Source organism: Xyrauchen texanus, chromosome 8, assembly GCF_025860055.1.
Source record: "Xyrauchen texanus isolate HMW12.3.18 chromosome 8, RBS_HiC_50CHRs, whole genome shotgun sequence".
Taxonomy (NCBI): domain Eukaryota; kingdom Metazoa; phylum Chordata; class Actinopteri; order Cypriniformes; family Catostomidae; genus Xyrauchen; species Xyrauchen texanus.
The window spans coordinates 4854490-4875067 of NC_068283.1; the positions used below are offsets into that span (position 1 = coordinate 4854490).

General features: G+C 36.9%; 3 protein-coding genes and 1 long non-coding RNA gene across 4 annotated transcripts in view; 3 read left to right on the forward strand and 1 right to left on the reverse strand.

The window, feature by feature from the left end:
• Nucleotides 1–11108, forward strand: part of LOC127647415 (gastrula zinc finger protein XlCGF57.1-like) — a 33369-nt gene extending 22261 nt beyond the window's left edge. Inside the window, exons 2-3 of the mRNA XM_052131632.1 lie at nt 5904–6686; nt 10188–11108. Of these exons, the coding sequence (XP_051987592.1) occupies nt 5904–6686; nt 10188–10909 (1505 nt within the window). The 3' untranslated portion in view covers nt 10910–11108. The remainder of the gene's footprint in view (nt 1–5903; nt 6687–10187) is intronic.
• The window catches only part of LOC127647428 (gastrula zinc finger protein XlCGF49.1-like), a 278306-nt gene that overhangs the window by 87725 nt on the left and 170003 nt on the right, over nt 1–20578 (forward strand). The gene's annotated exons all lie outside the window — the stretch shown is intronic.
• The window catches only part of LOC127647193 (zinc finger protein 850-like), a 156899-nt gene that overhangs the window by 48087 nt on the left and 88234 nt on the right, over nt 1–20578 (forward strand). The gene's annotated exons all lie outside the window — the stretch shown is intronic.
• On the reverse strand, nt 16049–16638 carry LOC127647437 (uncharacterized). The gene is made up of 3 exons (XR_007971058.1): nt 16568–16638; nt 16241–16400; nt 16049–16153 (listed from the first exon to the last, which is right to left on the reverse strand). It is a non-coding gene; the product is annotated as an uncharacterized LOC127647437 (long non-coding RNA).

The following is a 20578-nucleotide window of genomic DNA, read 5'->3' on the forward strand; positions in this document are numbered from 1 at the left end:
GGGACAGTGTTTAAACAGATTTTTTATGAACTGTAAGATTAATGACTAATGTCTTTGAAGTCCATCCTATATTAATTGCAGAAGTTCACATAGATGCAGTTGTCATTGTTAATTGACTGATGAAGGCTTTTGTTGGCAATTGATAGTCTATGCATTTATTTCAAGAGTGTAGTCCATCAATAGACCGAGGTGATGCAGGCAAAGATCAGTGAATGATGACATTTAATGCATTGCCCTGGCAACAGTATTTAAGATATCTCCCCGAACATGCCCATGTTCTAGGTGGTGCCGAAGAGCCCCTTCTGCACCACAACAAAGCAGCTTTACAGACAATCAGGCATTAACAGAAGATAAAACTGTAATGTCTACAATGTTGATGAATCATCATTGTGTAATTAGATAAAATACGATTTAGAATTGTGTTAAAAATAAATATAGGAACACAAAACTCCATAAGATGTTGGTTAATGGGAGAAAAATAACCTTGGGAGAAACCAGGCTCACTGTGGGGGCCAGTTCCCCTCTGGCTAACATCATGAATATAATGCCAATATTACTTATGTGTAGTGCAATTCATGGTTTAAAATTATTAAATTAAGTAAGTGTTAAGGGACAGTGTTTAAACAGATTTTTTATGAACTGTAAGATTAATGACTAATGTCTTTGAAGTCCATCCTATATTAATTGCAGAAGTTCACATAGATGCAATTGTCATTGTGTTGGCAATTGATAGTCTATGCATTTATTTCAAGAGTGTAGTCCATCAATAGACCGAGGTGATGCAGGCAGAGATCAGTGAGGTTCATCGCAGTTCAATCTCGCCTTTAATTTAGGTGAGGTTCGGTGTGGTCCGTCCAAGGTTCAGACAATGGCATATGAAGTATCCTATGTCTTATGGTTGGAGTTGGCATCAGTTCATCCTCTGAAGTCCATCATAATAGACTGAAGTGATGTTTGGCTGGCACCGGCTGCATGTAGTCATCATCACTCACATAGCAGTGTAGACACGTAGCAGTGGAGTCCAACACAAAGCAGAAATGGGGCTGAATCCAGCTGGTTCTGGTGACCTCAGGATAGTAGTCCCGAGGTAGAGACAGGGAAACAAATAAAATTATGTAAGCATAGATGCCATTAAATTATTGCAGAGATGTAGATCATGATCAATGTTTCTGGTTACGGCAGACCAAACTAAAGCAGCCTAATTGTGTGTTGAAGGATAAATTAGCTGTATGCCTGGCTAAATAGTTGAGTCTTTAGTCTAGATTAAAATGCATCTTGAACAGTGTTAGGGAGACTATTCCATAGTTTGGGAGCCAAATATGAAAATGATCGACCTCCTTTTGTGGATTTTGATATTCTAGGAACTATTGACAGGCCAGAATTTTGCCATCATAATGAACGTGATGGAATATAGCATGGTAGGAGGTCACTTAAGTACTGCGGAGCTAAACCATTCAAAGCTTTGTGTACTGAAATTGAACAGGTAGCCTATGTAACGATGATAAAATGGGGCTAATATGATCGTATTTCTTGGTTCTCGTAGCACTCTGGCTGCTGCATTTTAAACCAATTGAAGCTGACTTATTGATCTTGCTGGACATCCTCCCAGTAATGCATTACAATAATCTAGTCTTGAGGTCATGAATGCATGAATTAGTTTTTCGGCATCAGCAACCGAGAGCATGTGTCGTAATTTAGCAATATTTCTTAGGTGGAAGAATGCTGTTCTACAAACATTGGTAATTTTATTTTCAAAGGACAGATTGGTATCAAATATAACACCTAAGTTCTTCGCTGTTGAAGATGATGTAACTACATCCATAGAGAATCCAATAAAATTTTAGCTGCTTATGTTTTTTTGTTTTTGGTCCAATAATTAGTACCTCTGATTTGTCAGAATTGAGTAGAAGGAAATTTCTGGCCATCCAATCTTTTATTTCATTGATACACTCTGCTAATTTGGAGAATTGTGAAATCTCATCAAGTTTTGAAGAAATATAAAGTTGGAAGTGGAAACTTATTCCACGATTCCTGATAATATCTCCCAGGGGATTCATATACAAGGAGAAAAGCAGAGGCCCTATACTTTTGTTTGGTTTGATAATTCCTCATTTACATAGACAAAGTGGTAGCGGTCTGCTAAATAGGACCTAAACTATGCTAATGCAACTCCACAGATGCCAACATAATTCTCTGGCCTATTCAAGAGATTGTTGTGATCTATCATGTCGAATGCAGCACTAAGATCTAAAAGCACTAGAAGTGAAATGCAGCCGCGGTCAGTTGATAAGAGCAAGTCATTTGTAACTCTGATAAGTGCAGTCTCTGTACTGTGATGAGGCCTAAATCCTGACTGAAATTCTTCATATATACTATTTCTCTGTAGAAATGGACATATTTGGGAGGATACTACCTTTTCTAGTATTTTTGACATAAATGAGAGATTTGAAATCGGTCTAGTTGTAGGATCAAGTTGTGGCTTCTTCATAAGCAATTTGATAACTGCCATTTTAAAGTTTCTTGGGACATGTCCTAAGGAGAGCGAAGAATTAATAATATTAAGAAGAGTTCTGAAATGACAGGAGATACCTCTTTTAATAGCCTAGTTGGTATTAGATCTAACAAACATGTTGTGGCTTTTGATGTTTCGATTAGTTTTGTTAGCTTTCTTGAACTATGACAGCAAAGGATTGAAGTTGCACATGAGGAAAATTATTAGACACTGTTTTCTGAGGTGCTATGACAGATGATTGCATAAATCCATAGATTATTTAAATTTTATCTGTAAAGAAATTCACAAATTCATTACTCTTGTGCTGCGACATAATATCTGGTTCTGTTGAGGCTGTAACTCTGCCATGTCCTAATGGCCAGGGACTGTGATGTATGTGCAAACTTTCAAGAGTTTTCACACATGTTATGTAACCCAAAAGTACTGAAAAACTTGAAAATCTGAATATTAATAATAATCCTTATAAGAACAATAGGGCTCTGCACTTTCAGTGCTTGGGCCCTAAAAAGAGGGCATTATATACAAATACAAATTGGGTAAACGAGACACACCAGGGAGAAATCTAGAGAACATAGACAAGAAAAGAACAGATCATTACAGAGAGGCTCTTGATTTGCTCTATCAATTTCTCCAGGTGTTTAGTGACCATGATGAAGAATCTTCTCTCTGCCATGTTTTCATCGCTTTCTTCGCAGAGTTCATTAGCCGAGTCATGGAAAAACACTCATACTGGATTGCAGTTCCCAAAAGCGTAGTTAGCCAACTATGGTTGCCAATTCCATCATTACCATCAACGATTCTGTGTTTCTCAAAACCATAGTTCCAATGAACCTTTGCAAACAACATCGCAAAATTGTGTGGTTGGAACTTCAGCTCTCCACCTGTAGTTTGAAGCATAGTTTCTTGTTTATTTATGTGAACGTCATTTGACTTCGCTGAGGCTTCTATATTTTTTTATTCTATTTATACCTTTCATTCTGTTAGACTTTAAGACCCTGTTTACATGCACTTAAAAAAGTGTTTATTTCGTTGGTTTGCAATAAGTAAACATCATGCATGTGCAGCCATTTTCCGTACACCAGGTAAGAGATTAAAAGTAAGTGATTTAACACACCTGTTTTTTTTGTCGAAGATCGCGGTTTATGTGGCCATGTAAATGCACAAGTTCTTACACAGAAGGTTTTTGAAGAGTGTGCATGTCCGCATGTGCTCAAATGCACTGGAGTGTAATGTATGGGAAAGTATAATGAGGGGAAACTTACTGAGCTGAAGGTAAATGGGGTAAAGAGAAACCTACACAGTGCATAAAAATGTGGACTCTGCTTTCGGGTCTTTAGCTGCTTTGTCTCAATTAACAGCTTGCTGGTTTCCATGTCACTGGTCCTACTTGTCCCGCCCCAAGCGGGTGAACGGGTGATCCCCTGCATGCGAGTTGGACGGGCTAACAAGCCATGGCTTTAAAAGCCATGGCCTCTAGCCTCAGTCGCTAGTGCGTATCATAAGACCAGGAGAGTGAGGTTTACACACTGCACAGCTATCATGTACCAGCTGGCTACCTCACTCCCATCCGGGTCATGGCACATGTGTCACCAGTCTTACTCAACCTGCATCGAGCGGGATTCCAACCAGCAAAACCCCAGCATGCTGCCCAATTGGGGAAAAGTCACTGCGCCCCTCATCTCTCCTGTGCTCACTCCAGTTGTGAGCCTGGCTGAAGAACGGCCTACTGAAGAGACGGTACAATGATGATCCACAGGAGGGGAACATATATTTTACATATATTTAACAAATACTGTATATTTCTGTGTGTAAATTTGGACTTTTGCCTCATAAAATAAAATCTTTACCCTACAAAACTTCAAAATTTAAGTACTTAAGTATACACAATAAAGAACAAATGCATGTTTTTCTGTTCTAATAGAATCTTTTTTATTTATTTATTTATTTTTTATTTAACCTTTATTTATCCAGGTAAACTGTTTGAGAACCACTTCTCATTTACAAACATGACCTGGCCAAGAGGCTACAGGAATAAATAAGAACATACTGTACAGCTGTACATAGTCAAACACATAACACACAGAACAAGCAACTAAATTAAAAAAGATAGATAACAAAGGGGAAAGGAAAAGGAATAGAGTACTTAAATATGTGTGTAAAAGTTGGTTCATGATTGTCAGCAGGAACAAGAGTCAACTATGTAATTTTCGAGATTTTGTTTAAAGGTGGAGATTGGGATCAGAGATGTAAGTTTCAGGGTATTTTGTAGTATATTCCAGTCATGTACTGATGCAAAGCGGAAGGCATTACGTCCAAAGGTAGTAGAAGTAGGGGGGTACTAAATTTAATCAAATTACTTGATCTTGTGTGATAGGTGTTATGAGCGGCATGAAGTAGGGATGACAAATATAGAGGTGCCTTGCCCAGAATTGTCTTGTATATGAAGAGAAACCAATGATGGAGCCGCCGGGTATAAAGGGAGGGCCAACCCACCAGTTTATACAGGTCACAGTGATGAGTGTGAAAGGGTGCATTAGTGGCAAAATGGATGGCTGAATGATAGATTGTGTCAAGTTTTTTTTAGAGCTGTGTTTGGTGCCATTCTGTAGATAATATCGCCGTAATCCAAAATTGGCAGTACTGTCGTCTTAACAAGGGTGCATTTGGAAGCATGGGTAAAGGAGGCTTTATTACGGCGATCATCCATGTTGTCAATTATTTAGTGAGTGAGGAAAAATATATACTAAGCTCATACTAAACAGCCTACAGCCTCTGTACAAGCGTGGAGGAACACTCTTTATTAATGCAAAAAATAACCAATAGACAAATCGTTTCATCACATCTGGGAACATAGGCTTTAATAGCAACTAGAAAATGCAAATACTAACAAAATGTACATTTGCATTTGAAATTTTATGTGCTTACATGAACTCCATTTTGTTTGCTCGTTCATGTGAATATACACATCCACATACTGTACAGAAGTTCATTGTACACTGTACATTAACGTGTTCATGTCTCAATTGTAAGCACAACATTGTTACCGTCTGTATATCTTTAAGTATTAGCTGTTTTTTCACATAAAATGCTGTATTTTCTCCATGTCAGTGTCCCTTTAACTAGGTTTTAAAGTAACTTTAAAGTTTATGTTCAGATTTTCAGCTAAATTTCTGTGCATTCCTAGTGAAATATTTTTTAATAACAATGTTTGTTAATATGGATCTCATGCAGATAATTTTTATTTTTTTCTTTGAATGCCAGTGTCGTTTAAGCCCCCATCCCCACTCCATATTTTGGGGGCCAAGGAGGCTGCCCAGGTTTAGGCTAATCTTTAAAACACAAAGTAAATAGACAAAGGTCACATTAATTGATTTTCATATTTTCTTTTTAGACTTGATGGAAATAAAAAAAGAAAGTCAAGAACCAATAGAAGTGAAAGAGGAAAGTCAAGAACTGAATGAAGTGAAGGAGGAACACCAGAATCAGAATCCTCATTTCATAACTGAAGAAAAATCTTTTAGTTGCTCACAGACTGAGAAGAATTCCTCACAAATCAAAACTCAAGCCAAAAATCCTTTCACATGCCATCAGTGTGGAAATAGTTTTACACGAAAAGGAAGTCTTAAGAGACACATAAGAATTCACACCGGAGAGAAACATTTCATGTGCCCTCAGTGTGGAAAGAGTTTCATACGGAAAGGAGGTCTTGAGGATCACATAAGATGTCACAATGGAGAGAAGCCTTTCACTTGCCTTCAGTGTGGAAAGAGTTTCGTAAGGAAAGAAGGACTTGAGGATCACATTAGATGTCACACTGGAGAGGAGCCTTACACTTGTCATCAATGTGGAAAAAGTTTCATTTATAGAGGAAACTTTTATGTTCACATGAGAAGTCACACTGGAGAAATGCCATTCACATGCTTGCAATGTGGGAAGAGTTTTGTGTGTAAAGGAAAACTTGATGTTCACATGAGAATTCACACTGGAGAGAAGCCTTACACTTGCCATCAATGTGGAAAGAGTTTTAGTCGGTCATTCAACCTAAAGCGGCATGAGAGTGTGCATACTGGAGAGAAGCCATACTACTGCACTTCATGTGGGAAAAGTTTCAGACAACTAAGATCTTTAAGAAAACATAGAAAAGCCCAGAATTGTTGTAGCGAACAAACTGCAGGTAATGGTATGTTGTTGGTATGAAATTTAGAGTAACTCGAGGGATAGAAAGGCTCATTTGCTACATTGTTTTAGCTGTAGTGACGAATCAGCTGTCCTATGTTAAGGGTAGTAAGAAGGAGAGATAGGGGATATAGCAAAAAAAAAAATACAATTGTTCTGAATGTACTCCGAAATAACCCAGGGTGTCATTATGCAGGGTGCAAGTTATGCCAGGCACATGGGCCTTGAATGCAATGTGGTCACTGCTATCACACAATTTGCTGTTTAGATAATTGCAAGAATAAGTGAACAGGTGTACTTAATAAAGTGGTCACTGAGAATATTTTTGTTGCAATTTCTTCAATTCCAAGCACCTATCTTTTATTTTGAATCGTGCTTATATTTTGATGCATGGTTTTGATGGAAGTTTTCTGCTTCACAGATCTAAAGCACACAGCTCTAATGCAGACTAAGATTGTAGCCTTTCACAGCTTTATCACATTAGGAATAACCAACACTCCTGGAACCATAACACACAATTTGATTAAAAAAGCTTTCTATCAGCCCGCTACAGTGCGAGTAAATCATGTCTGGTATTAGTCACTGGCAAGTAATATATTAACCCAACATTTCACTTGCCAGTGATTGACAACTAATCGTCATAATCAAAATCATTTGATTGTCATTTAATCGCAATAATCAAAATTATTTGATTGATATTTAATCATCAGCCAAATTTCATAATCGTGACAGTCCTAATTTTCATTATTAGGTTCAAACCTTGTTAATTGTTGTTAAAAATGTGTATGAAATTTCAAACAGTGACAACAGCTTGTATCATTATTTTGTATCATTAATTTATCATATAAATCGATGAATTGTGAAATGTTTACATTCTTAAAGGCTAAAATGTGATTAAACAATAAGGCAAAATATAAAAATAAAATATACAATATACTATATTGCATTAAGTCATATACAGCTCTGGAAAAACACATACCTCTAAATCCAGAGAAACTGATCATTTGGAGTGGTCTCTTAATTTTTCCTTTGTTTGTATTTGGTAGCATTGCCTTTAAATTGTTTAACTTGGTTCAAATGTTTTGGTAGCCTTCCACAAGCTTCTCACAAAATGTTGCTGGAATTTTGTCCCATTCCTCCAAACAGAACTGGTGTAACTGAGTCAGGTTTGTAGGCCTCCTTGCTCGCACACAATTTTTCAGTTCTGCCCACACATTTTCTATCAGATTGAGGTCAGGGCTTTATGATGACCACTCCAATACCTTGACTTTGTTGTCCTTAAGACATTTTGTCACAGGTGTCATTGTACATTTGGAAGACTCATTTGCAACGAGCTTTAACTTCCTGGCTGATGTCTTGAAATGTTGCTTCAATATATCCACATAATGTTCCTTCCTCATGATGCCATCTATTTTGTGAAGTGCATGAGTGTCTACTGCAGCAAAGCACCCCCACTACATGCCACCCCCATGCTTCATGTTTAGGATGCTGTTCTTCAGCTTGCAAGCCTCACCCTTTTTCCTTCAAACATAACAATTGTTAGTTTGACCAAACAGTTCAATTTTTGTTTCATCAGACCAGAGGACATTTCTCCAAAATGTAAGATCTTTGTCCCCATGTGCACTGGCTTTTTTATGATGGTTTTGGAGCAGTGGCATCTTAATTGCTGAGCAGCCTTTCAGGTTATGTCGATATAGGACTCGTTTTACTGTGGATATAGATACTTGTCTACCTGTTTCCTCCAGCATCTTCACAAGGTTTTTTGCTGTTCTGGGATTGATTTGCACCAAACTACATTTATCTCTATGAGACAGAATGCATCTCCTTCCTGAACGGTATGATGGCTGTGTGGCCCCATGGTGTTTATACTTGCATACTATTGTTTACACAGATGAACGTGGTACCTTCAGGCATTTGGAAATTGCTCCCAAGGATGAACCAGGCTTGTGGAGGTCCACAATTGTTTTTTGTTGTCTTGGCTGATTTCTTTTGATTTTCCCATGATGTCAGCCAAAGAGGCAATGGGTTTGAAGGTAGGCCTTTAAATACTTACAAAGGTACACCTCCAATTCAGCACACCTCCTATCAGAAGATAATTGTCTAAAGGCTTGACATCATTTTCTGAAATTTTCCAAGCTGCTGAAAGGCACAGTTAACTTAATGTAAATTTCTGACCCACTGGAATTGTGATATAGTCAATTAAATGTGAAACAATCTGTCTGTAAACAATTGTTGGAAAAATTGCTTGTGTCATGCATAAAGTAGATGTCCTAAATGACTATAATTTGGTAATATTAAATCTGTGTAGTGGTTAAAAAAATTGTTTTAATGAATGACTTCAACCTAAGTGTATGTAAACTTCTGACTTCAACTGTGTAGTATACTGTATATACAGTATATATATAGTGATTTAGAACACTGACACTTTTGCCTTTGAATGAAAAATTATTTTTACCTTGGATGAATTAAATTGATAAAAAATACTAGGAACAACATTAGTAATGTTACAATTAATTTTTACTGGTTAAAATTATTGTTTAATGTTTATATAATTGTATAAATGTATTTTCACCCTTGATAGCAAAACCCCATTTTCAGGAGTCATTATTCCAGTCTTTTAAGAAAATAATGTGTCACTTAATCATTATAACAAGAATTTAACAAATACTGTATATTTCTGTGTGTAAAGTTGGACTTTTGCCTCATAAAATAAAATCTTTACCCTACAAAACTTCAAACTTTAAGTACTTAAGTATATACAATAAAGAACAAATGCATGTTTTTCTGTTCTAATAGAATCTGGCGATCATCCATGTTGTCAATTATTTAGTGAGTGAGGAAAAATATATACTAAGCTCATACTAAACAGCCTACAGCCTCTGTACAAGCGTGGAGGAACACTCTTTATTAATGCAAAAAATAACCAATAGACAAATCGTTTCATCACATCTGGGAACATAGGCTTTAATGGGCAACTAGAAAATGCAAATACTAACAAAATGTACATTTGCATTTGAAATTTTATGTGCTTACATGAACTCCATTTTGTTTGCTCGTTCATGTGAACAGACACATCCACATACTGTACAGAAGTTCATTGTACACTGTACATTAACGTGTTCATGTCTCAATTGTAAGCACAACATTGTTACCGTCTGTATATCTTTAAGTATTAGCTGTTTTTTCACATAAAATGCTGTATTTTCTCCATGTCAGTGTCCCTTTAACTAGGTTTTAAAGTAACTTTAAAGTTTATGTTCAGATTTTCAGCTAAATTTCTGTGCATTCCTAGTGAAATATTTTTTAATAACAATGTTTGTTAATATGGATCTCATGCAGATAATTTTTATTTTTTTCTTTGAATGCCAGTGTCGTTTAAGCCCCCATCCCCACTCCATATTTTGGGGGCCAAGGAGGCTGCCCAGGTTTAGGCTAATCTTTAAAACACAAAGTAAATAGACAAAGGTCACATTAATTGATTTTCATATTTTCTTTTTAGACTTGATGGAAATAAAAAAAGAAAGTCAAGAACCAATAGAAGTGAAAGAGGAAAGTCAAGAACTGAATGAAGTGAAGGAGGAACACCAGAATCAGAATCCTCATTTCATAACTGAAGAAAAATCTTTTAGTAGCTCACAGACTGAGAAGAATTCCTCACAAACCAAAACTCAAGCCAAAAATCCTTTCACATGCCATCAGTGTGGAAATAGTTTTACACGAAAAGGAAGTCTTAAGAGACACATAAGAATTCACACCGGAGAGAAACATTTCATGTGCCCTCAGTGTGGAAAGAGTTTCATACGGAAAGGAGGTCTTGAGGATCACATAAGATGTCACACTGGAGAGGAGCCTTTCACTTGTCATCAATGTGGAAAAAGTTTCATTTATAGAGGAAACTTTTATGTTCACATGAGAAGTCACACTGGAGAAATGCCATTCACATGCTTGCAATGTGGGAAGAGTTTTTTGTGTAAAGGACAACTTGATGTTCACATGAGAATTCACACTGGAGAGAAGCCTTACACTTGCCATCAATGTGGAAAGAGTTTTAGTCGGTCATTCAACCTAAAGCGGCATGAGAGTGTGCATACTGGAGAGAAGCCATACTACTGCACTTCATGTGGGAAAAGTTTCAGACAACTAAGATCTTTAAGAAAACATAGAAAAGCCCAGAATTGTTGTAGCGAACAAACTGCAGGTAATGGTATGTTGTTGGTATGAAATTTAGAGTAACTCGAGGGATAGAAAGGCTCAGACACTTTTGCCTATGAATGAAAAATTATTTTTACCTTGGATGAATTAAATTGATAAAAAATACTAGGAACAACATTAGTAATGTTAAAATGTATTATTACTGGTTAAAATTATTGTTTAATGTTTATATACATTGTATAAATATATTTTCACCCTTGATAGCAAAACCCCATTTTCAGGAGTCATTATTCCAGTCTTTTAAGAAAATAATGTGTCACTTAATCATTATAATGTGAAACTTAGATTATGTCTTTGCTGTGATTTTTCAAATATTTTAAATAAAGTATTAACCAATTTCAAAAACAAAAATGTCTTGGTGTTTTAAAACTTTTAAACGGTAGTGTGCACATATATTTTAAAATAAATCAACTATAAAAAATAGCACGATTTGTTTTATAATATTTAAATAAAATGCTGTGTCAGTTAGCAAGTAATGCTAAAACTACATAAGCTGTCAGACTGAACATTCTGGAACTACTCTTATTTCAGTGATCTTATTGTGATTTTGCTAACAAGAAAACTCTTAAATGCATAAATGTACAATATTTGATAGTATGCAGAGTTGATTTCTTATTAATTTATTGCTTAATTCAAAGAATATTTGTTTGAAAATATAAATTGGTGAATTGCACAAAATCATATATAACTGTTATCAATTTAAATAAACACAATCAAGTAACCGATTGTTGCATACTTATTAATACCATTTAATTCAGAATCTGTTGCCCAGAGATGCAGTTACATACTCGAAAAATATGCTGGAAACCCAATCCCTACACGTTCTCGGCCAGAAACCAAGACTCTGTGCCCTCTTGTGCTTCACGCAAATACTTTGAGAGCATTACCAGGCATTTCCAGGTGGGAACCATGATGTACGGTTACACAGCTCAATGCATAAAGCAGCTGCCTCACTTTAACAGTGTTGCGTCCTTTTGATTGCATCACGATTGAGTGCAGGACACGCTTATTCTGTGTTCAAAGGTGAAGAACCTCTTTATAGGCCTTTGCAGCCATTACTTTCTTATTCCAAAGACGATGGACGTTCCCAATCGCGGCCGTTAATAGACGGAATCAGACCTTAATCAGGTTCAAAATGAGTAGGTGGAGAAAAAGCTTTTTCACATAAGATCATCATGTGGAAAAGATATGTGGATTGTTTTTGTTGCATTTTTACGGGTCCTAGGAGAGTTTTTGACTATTTTCTTAATTTTTGGAATAACAGATTTCATCAGAAATGTATCCACACTCGGTTTCGTTTCTCGATACAAGAGTTCAATTTGAATCTGGTACTCTTTGTACTACTTTATATACTAAACCTATGGATAAAAATGGTATCTTACACACTCCTGTTACACACGAGTGCTCATCCTACTTATTTATAAATGAGGTTACCATACACACAGTTTCTTCGACTGAAGCTAAATTGTACCTTTTTAAGTAAGAAGTGGTTAAAATGTACAAGCAATTTTGTTTGAGGGGCTATCTGACGAAGTGGTTGGATGATGCTCTTGATAGAGTACGTAACACAGCCTCCACACAGATGAAAAAAGATCAACCTTTTTCTGTTTTATGTACCACTACGTATTCGGCTCACAGGCAGGAAATTATGAATATAATAAAAAAATATTGGCATATACTATTGAGCGATCGCGTATGTTCGTCTGTGTTATCATATCCTCCTCTATTTCCCCACTATTGGGTGAAAAATATAAGTGATTTTTGGTTAAATCTGATACCTTATCTAGACATGATGCCATGGGTGGTCATTTAATAAAGACATCGGTTCTTCCATTGCCTTCACTGTGCTGCATGTAAGAATGCATGATAGAATGCATTCTATCTTTTTGTGATTGAACAAATTAAATGTCCTCGTAGAGGAGGAAATATAGAACGTATGCTTTTGGATTGTAGGTGGATTTGTTTTATGTAAAATCTGTTTTTGTTTTTTGGGTGCCATTATCCAAAGCGACTTACAGTGCACTTATTACAGGGACAATCCCCCCGGAGCAACCTGGAGTTAAGTGCCTTGCTCAAGGGCCCAACAGTGGCATCTTGGTGGTGCTGGGGCTTGAACTCCCGACCTTCTGGTCAGTAACCCTGAGCCTCAACCACTGAGCCACAACTGCACCTATGTATCCTCTGGGAATGAATGAAGATCTTTCTTTGAGTTGTTTTCTTTAGACTGAAACTATGTGATTCAATTAAGTGAATAAGTGACTAAATGGTATTTCTCCTTGTTTGTCCATTTCTAAAATTGCACAACGTTGGTCATTGTGTATGTGTATATGTATTGTAATCTGTTCTGATACAATTGTGAAGAAAATGTGTGAATGAAAATAAAATAATTAGGTAATTTAAAAAAATCCTGTTTTGTATTAATGGATAAGAATTTATATGTATATGTAAAAGTGTATTTTGATGTACAGTACAAGCTACATATTTTTGGATGTACAAAACTTCATCTTTTGACCTTCTATACTGTTTATATCCAGTATTAGATGTATACAGTAAATGCTTGTACTATAATTAATTGCAGGTGTATTGCTTATTGGTATTTAGCACTGATGAAGGGGTGATCCTGCCCAACCAGCATTGATTTCTGAAAATTGCCACCCTAAAGAGGCGTGTATTTACAGTGTGGTATTCACCTCAGGATGGAAACCTTATACATTTTTTACATAGCCACACACAGACAGATGTGGTACTCACCGAGCCAGGCTCTGTTGGGAACGGATGCTTTTGCTCACAAATGAGCAGCGAAAAAAACTATTCGCCTGACACACCAAGTACTTTGCCAAATCAGGCTGGATCAGGAAATCGAAATGGCTCAGCTGGCAAACACAGCCAGAACTGTGGAAAGTACATGTTTGGCCATTGAACAGAACACATGAGAAATAGATGATTTGTCACACACAGTATCTAATAAGCTAGAACCCCTTCTGTCAGGTGCATTTACACACTTAAGTGGCGAGTCTTTTCAGACTGGTGTTTATCACAGAATGAAAGCCTAGCATATTGCTCATTAAAAGTGATGCTTCACTTTCTGCAAGAGCTGTTGGATGTGGGTTTCTCCCCATCAGCTATAAAAGTGTATATTGCAGCTATTGTGGTGTACCGTACCCCTATCAGAAGAATTACGATGAGCAAGCACAAGCTTGTCACAATTTTTTAAACGTGGTGCGAGATCTCTCAGACCCTCTCACCTCATTACAGACCCAGTGTGGGACCCGTCCTTTGTCAGTGGTTAAATTGGGATTTTTGAGATGGGAGAACCCTAAAACTAGGTGATGTCCCACTATATATTATTATAAAAAAATAAAAGTAAAGTTTTAATTAGAGGTCGACCGATTAATCGGCTGATTTTTTTTTTGCATTTTTTTTACATAATCGGCATCGGCCAATACCCAGATAGCAATAAGTCGGCGGGCCGCTGGCGGTGCTCCGGAGGCAGTAGAAGTGGCAGAATGGCGATATCGCAAACACGTTTGACGGCGCACTGCCGGCGGCAGCCGCTTTTAAGCGGCAGCCGCCTTCCTACCGCCTTCGTTCTGCGGCCGGCCCGCTGGCAATCCGACCTTCTGCGGAGCGTCTGAGGCAAATGCTTTTTTCGAGTGATCTGCCGCTTATTGTATATATATATATATATATATATATATATATATATATATATATATATCTATATATCTATATATATATATATATATATCTATATATATATATATATTTTTTTTATATATATATATATATATATATATATATATATATATATATATATATATATATATATATATATTTATAGCATGCAGTTTATCAAGAATAATGATTGATCAAATCAGACAAATTTGCATTTGGCGTTTTAATTCCACATTTCAAAGTACAGTAACTGTCATTGAAACAAGATGTCAGATCACTGAAATATAAATAACAGAAAACTACAAACATTATATATACACACACACACACACTAAAGAACATGCAGGTTTCCAATTCAATTTTGGTAAAAAAATAAAAATAAAAAAACACTATTGTAACACTTACAATAATTGTTAATAATATAAAGAGGTCAGCTCTGGGATGAAAAGAATTACCAGTAAACATAAGCAATGAGGATATTTGGTACCAAATAAAGTGCAGTATACCAAATAAATTGAGGTATAACATCATATTTACAAGTCATTTCTAACAATAGGTTAAGTGGTAATAATTTAGAGTAAAGCTCTGGAGTAGAATATACCATTATAACTGCAATGCTGACCTGTGGCACAAGGATTTACAAGCTATATGTAACAATAGAATAACAGTTAAGCACTGTGATGGAATGAAAGCAGAATTTTTGGTACTAGTTAATGTGCAATATCAAGTATCAGAGGTATGAAATAGGATTTACAAACTATAATAGAATCGTTAAGCACTGACGGAATGAAATAAGCCAATACTAAAGTCACGGTAAGTAGAATATTTGATACCAGATAATGTGCAGATATCAAGTATTAGATGTATAATTTAGGATTTACAAGCTATATTTAAAAATAGAATAGTTAAGCACTGTAACAATGAAATAAGCAGCAAATTGTATATGAAATAATTGAGATCTTTGGTATCAAAGAATGTGCAGGATAACAGGTATAATATACATTTTGACATTCAACTTACACATGACAACAAGTGGGAATAAATATAATTAACAGCAGAAAATCTGGCTGTAGAGAACACAGCCAATCAGAATGTCTGGAGTGGTTGGGGACTGCGTGGCGTAGTGGGCTAAGAATCACCGGTTTTCCCCGACCTCCAGAATGAGGCAGTGCAAATTGGCATATCTTCAGTGATTCTGTGTGCACCTGTATAAAAGGACAAACCATCCCATATTCATCCAAGGAGCTGCCCTCAAAGCAGGATCACGAGAGAAAAAAAAAAAGAGCAATTTCCACAGTGAACAGTGTGGATTGGGTGAGTGTAGTCTGACATTTTTAGCAGGCTTTTTTAGGGGTCTTGATGTTACTGACTGCAGGATAAAGAAAGGGTTCCAGTTGTCAGTGATGCTGGGATGTCAGTAGTCAGCCTAGGTTTAAGGGGTCGGCTGTGGGTCCCTCTAAGCTGTGTGGCGCTTTTTTCCACCTTCACGTTCAGATGCTCCTTTCAGGTAACGCGTAACGTTAACCTGGATCGCCTCATCAGTGGCATCCTGGGTTGCCGTGTTCTTCCGGATGGCTCCTGTAGAAAATAAAGACCTGTCATTCCATTTGAATGGCATAAGGTCATACACATCTACTTAAATATAAAAAAAAATATCCAACTTACTTTGAACAATGGTCTTCAGGAACATGTCTCTAAAACATGCTTTATCCCCTACACCAGTCCAGGTTGTATTGATGGAAAGGTGATTAGAGAAGATACTCTGAAGCATTCGCCACACGGTTGTCTTTAGGTCCCTCCCACATTTGATTGCCAAAAACCGAAGCTGAAAATACAAAAAAAAAACATGTTACAAATTACATTTCTCTGAAGCTTCTCATAAATTTAAAATGTAACAGGCTGTGGATTCAGACTGTAGAATATGCAGTGTACAATCTTAACTTTACTTTTTAGATTACCCTATGGCGTTATAAACGAAATCGGCACACTTACAAATCGTTGCTGGAGCTCTTTATCCTGCCTCAAACTGTTGTCAAGCAATGCCAAATCTTCCTGGGTGTCTAGGGGGAGTAACAGATCCCCTGGCAGGGATAACTCTCCAACAGACACATTGGCACTGAAATGCTGCAGCATAGCATTTTGTTGTCCATGCTACGCACAACATCACCAAACTCCAAAACGTCGCAACATTAGGGTTTGATCTGCACCTACAGGGGTTCCCAGAATAAAAGAATCAAGTAGTCAGTCCTGGTCCTTCAACTACAAAACCATGACATTTATATCTAGGTCTACTACATGTTTGCCCCAGTGGGAATTAAACCAACAACCACAGGTGTTGTTTGCAAGTTGTACCTGATTGCCCAGTGCGAGCAAATGTCTTCAACATTGTCCCAACTTGCTTCACCTGCTCTATAAGTGAGCCGCTGTCACCTGGGAAGTAAAAATATATTGATTAGCAATACACTAAATATAATAGTAATATAATATAACCACAATTATCATACCAGTAAATTTCCCTGTAATTTCTATCCTCAGTATGTTATGCATGGCATACAAGTTCATAATGAAGAACCCTTATGATAACATCAATTTCATTTTTTTTCTTTGAAGCAGAATATTTGTTTGTAAAAGGGGAGGAAACAGAAAATAATGAAATATTGGTATACAGATTTTGGTTGATATATCATACTGTACAGTGAAATTTGCTATTGTTATATCCCTACTCACCTGAAGGACAGATAGATCAGGCAAATCTCCAGTCAGGCCTTTGTAGAGTGTGTGCTCCTGCATATCCACAGGTATTTTAATTCAAACATGCAACATATTGTAATAAATCTATAATATGCAGACTTTACCTTACACCCTCGGTTGTTTCTCTACACTTTTATTATATTAAATACTTATTTATATAGCTTGCTCACTGTATAATCATGATAGCCTAATGCTTATAACACAAGATTGCATCTTAAACGAATGACTGAGTTGAAAACTTGAATAAGAACGCATTTTACACAGAGGGGACCAGCTAGGGAAACTTACCTGCCTACAATAACTGTTTTCATTTGATTTGAGTTACATTAAACATGAATAACCTTAGCCGAGTCCCCAGGAACATCTGGCTATTAAAGTAACAAGCCTATAACTGCGGTCTTCTACACTCAAACTGTGAGGTTTATCTGCTTTCCTCGTGGACCTGTAGCACAATGCCCTGACAGTGACTTCACCTGTGCCCTGATCTTTATTAGAAACTGAGAGGAGAGCAAGTTAATACAATTGATATTACAATTATCACAAAAATTAACAAACAGTCTGCTTTAAAACTAAGAAAAAACAAGCTTCTATACTAACCTTACATTAAAAATGAACACGTGGCGAACTAGCTTAGCCGCTATCTGCCGGCACACCACATTAGATTAAAATACTTACCCTTGTAGTTGTGCAGATAACTCGATATGTAGAGTTTAAAGCCCTTGTCCCTCTTGCTTGTCGGAGCAGGGGACCAGGCATCAACAATGCGATGAACATCGCTGACGCATATTTTCGGAAGATTCTTGAGACATCGAGTAAAAACAGACATTTTGGGCGACACGCAAGTAAACCGGAAACAGATATGGCGACAGCGGAACTTCACAGTTCAGTCTTTGTCATGTGTTTTAGCAATACATTTTTAACATTTATAATGCGTTTAGATTTTTTTTATTGCCTTTACAGGGACTTTAACACTTTCTTAAACATTTGTACAGGTCATAATTGCAAAACCTGTAAAAACTTGTAAAAGGTAAAATAACAAAAAAATCGAGGCTGGAAAAAATGTAGACATAAACGAAATTTCTGCGCAACTGTGAAACCAGAGGATAATTTCGCTTTTTCATTGAGTTTATCCTTAACGTCAAAACGGGGATTTTCATGTTTATGATAGATATCACCATGGTTGCAAATTAATAAAAAAAAAATTAAAGTATACCCAAGATTTTGGCCATGTTGTAGATGTCTTTCACTGTTCACTGATAGTCAGGCATTGGTGAAAAGTCTAACTTCATCAATTTATTCTGCTAAATTGTTCATACCATGAATTAAATATCTATTTTAAAACCTAATCAGATTCAGAAAGATATTTATTGCCAAGTAAGTTTTACAAAAGGAATTATTTTTGGTTTATTGGTGCATGTCTCAAATGCGCAGCAATCAAAGAAATGTAAACAATTTTCACCTACGTGCATAAAATAATTCAATATATTTTACATATATTACTGTATAATCGCTTCAGAGTTTCAAAGTAATTTAAATGTCATTTCCTAAACCTTTCCTTATCATGGAATCAAGAGTCAAGCCTCTGTTATAAACCCTAATGGCTTTGGAGCAAAAAATAATAATAGCCAACATGGCTGGTCGATTTTGAGAGTAGAAATCCTTGCATTTCAAAGCGTCTTGCCGCCAGCCGGCCGCGGTCGATTAGCCCGAGGCAACCGCTAGAGAAAATGAAGCGGGTGGCCCGTCAGCTTTTCGCGGGCGGCATCTCGCAAGAAATGGGAGTGACGAATTCGGCGGCAAACGTTTCATCCCCGCCAGTGGGACGCACCTATAGCCGACAGCTTAGGGACGGCGGCAAAAAGAAGCCGTGCGGATATTTTTTGCTATCTGGTTATCCAAGTATATCAAGCCGATTATTAGGCAGGCACATCTGTGGGCAGTCTAGTGTTGTTGTGGAACATGTGTTCGACGCACGCTGCCCCTAAAGTCATTTTCCAGCAGAGTGAGCAGACCTCATCCAGTGCCTAAGGAAGGAGCTAAGTTCCTTGGAGAAAACGGTAAGGATTAAATTTGTATAACTCCTTTATATATAATTAAAAACTTTTGATATGTTACTGCCAACTTCAAGAAAAAACGCGATAGGCGACATGATGTTCGGCTACTTTGGATATTGATAGCGTAGTTGAAGTTGCATTATCACAGCAGAAGGGTTGCTATCATGTCACAATAAGTAAGCAAGAATTTTGCAATTTCAGACAGTGAATATGAGACTTTTATTTGTTCTGTTTGTGTGTCTTATATTTGAGAGGGTTGTCACTCAATGCAGAGAAATATGTAATAAAAAGATACCAACGCACTGTAGGCTATTGAAGGACTGGCTTTGGTAAGCTCGGACGTTATCGGTTCTGCTGTCGGTACTGGAGAAATTAAGAAAATACATTTATTATTGCTATAAAGAGAAAGTTATTTTATCTCGCCAGCTATTTCTATGTATAATAATTCTATGAAACCATTTGTCTGTGATGCAATTTAGCTATTCGCAGTCAGAGAGAGAGAGAGAGAGAGAGAGAATCTCTCTCACGAGGTGACACAGCGAGCACAACACGAGCCCTGCTTAATGAGTGACAGAACTAAACATTCAAACGTAGACAGGATACACTTTAGATCTGTGATATTAGTCTGATTTTATTTTAGATTTCGCCTTCCAAAGACTATAAAAAGAATATTTATACATAAGCCGCATTCTGTCTAGCACAACTTCCTTCCCTTCACAGCGGTGCACTGACATTTCTCCCTAAAACTCAAACTTAACGTCAGAATCAGCACGATTGGTGATTGTTGTAAAATGCAGTCTAGCTACTGTTGCTAAATTGTGGGACGCGTTTAATAATAAAAAGAGCGCAAGAGATACTGTTCCCATGGCGGCGCACGCTCCAAAACAAACCCAATGAGACAAACAAAGTATAGGCTACTTTGGGTTTCATGTGCGCGTCTAAATGATCAACTATACACAAAAATATGTCAAAACGACCGTCTTGGAGATTCACTTAAACACAGTTTAATGGACATAGTTATGGAAATAGTTGGGAGAAAATATGGTGCATCAGGAGCCTATTAGACTCGGTCTTAAAGGGGAAGCAGTCTAATAAACATGCTGACGATTGAGCCATTACTGCGAATCAAACAACAAAAGGCAAAGAGAAAAATCACTTACAGCTCTTGAATGAATAACTTCTGCATTAATAAGCATTA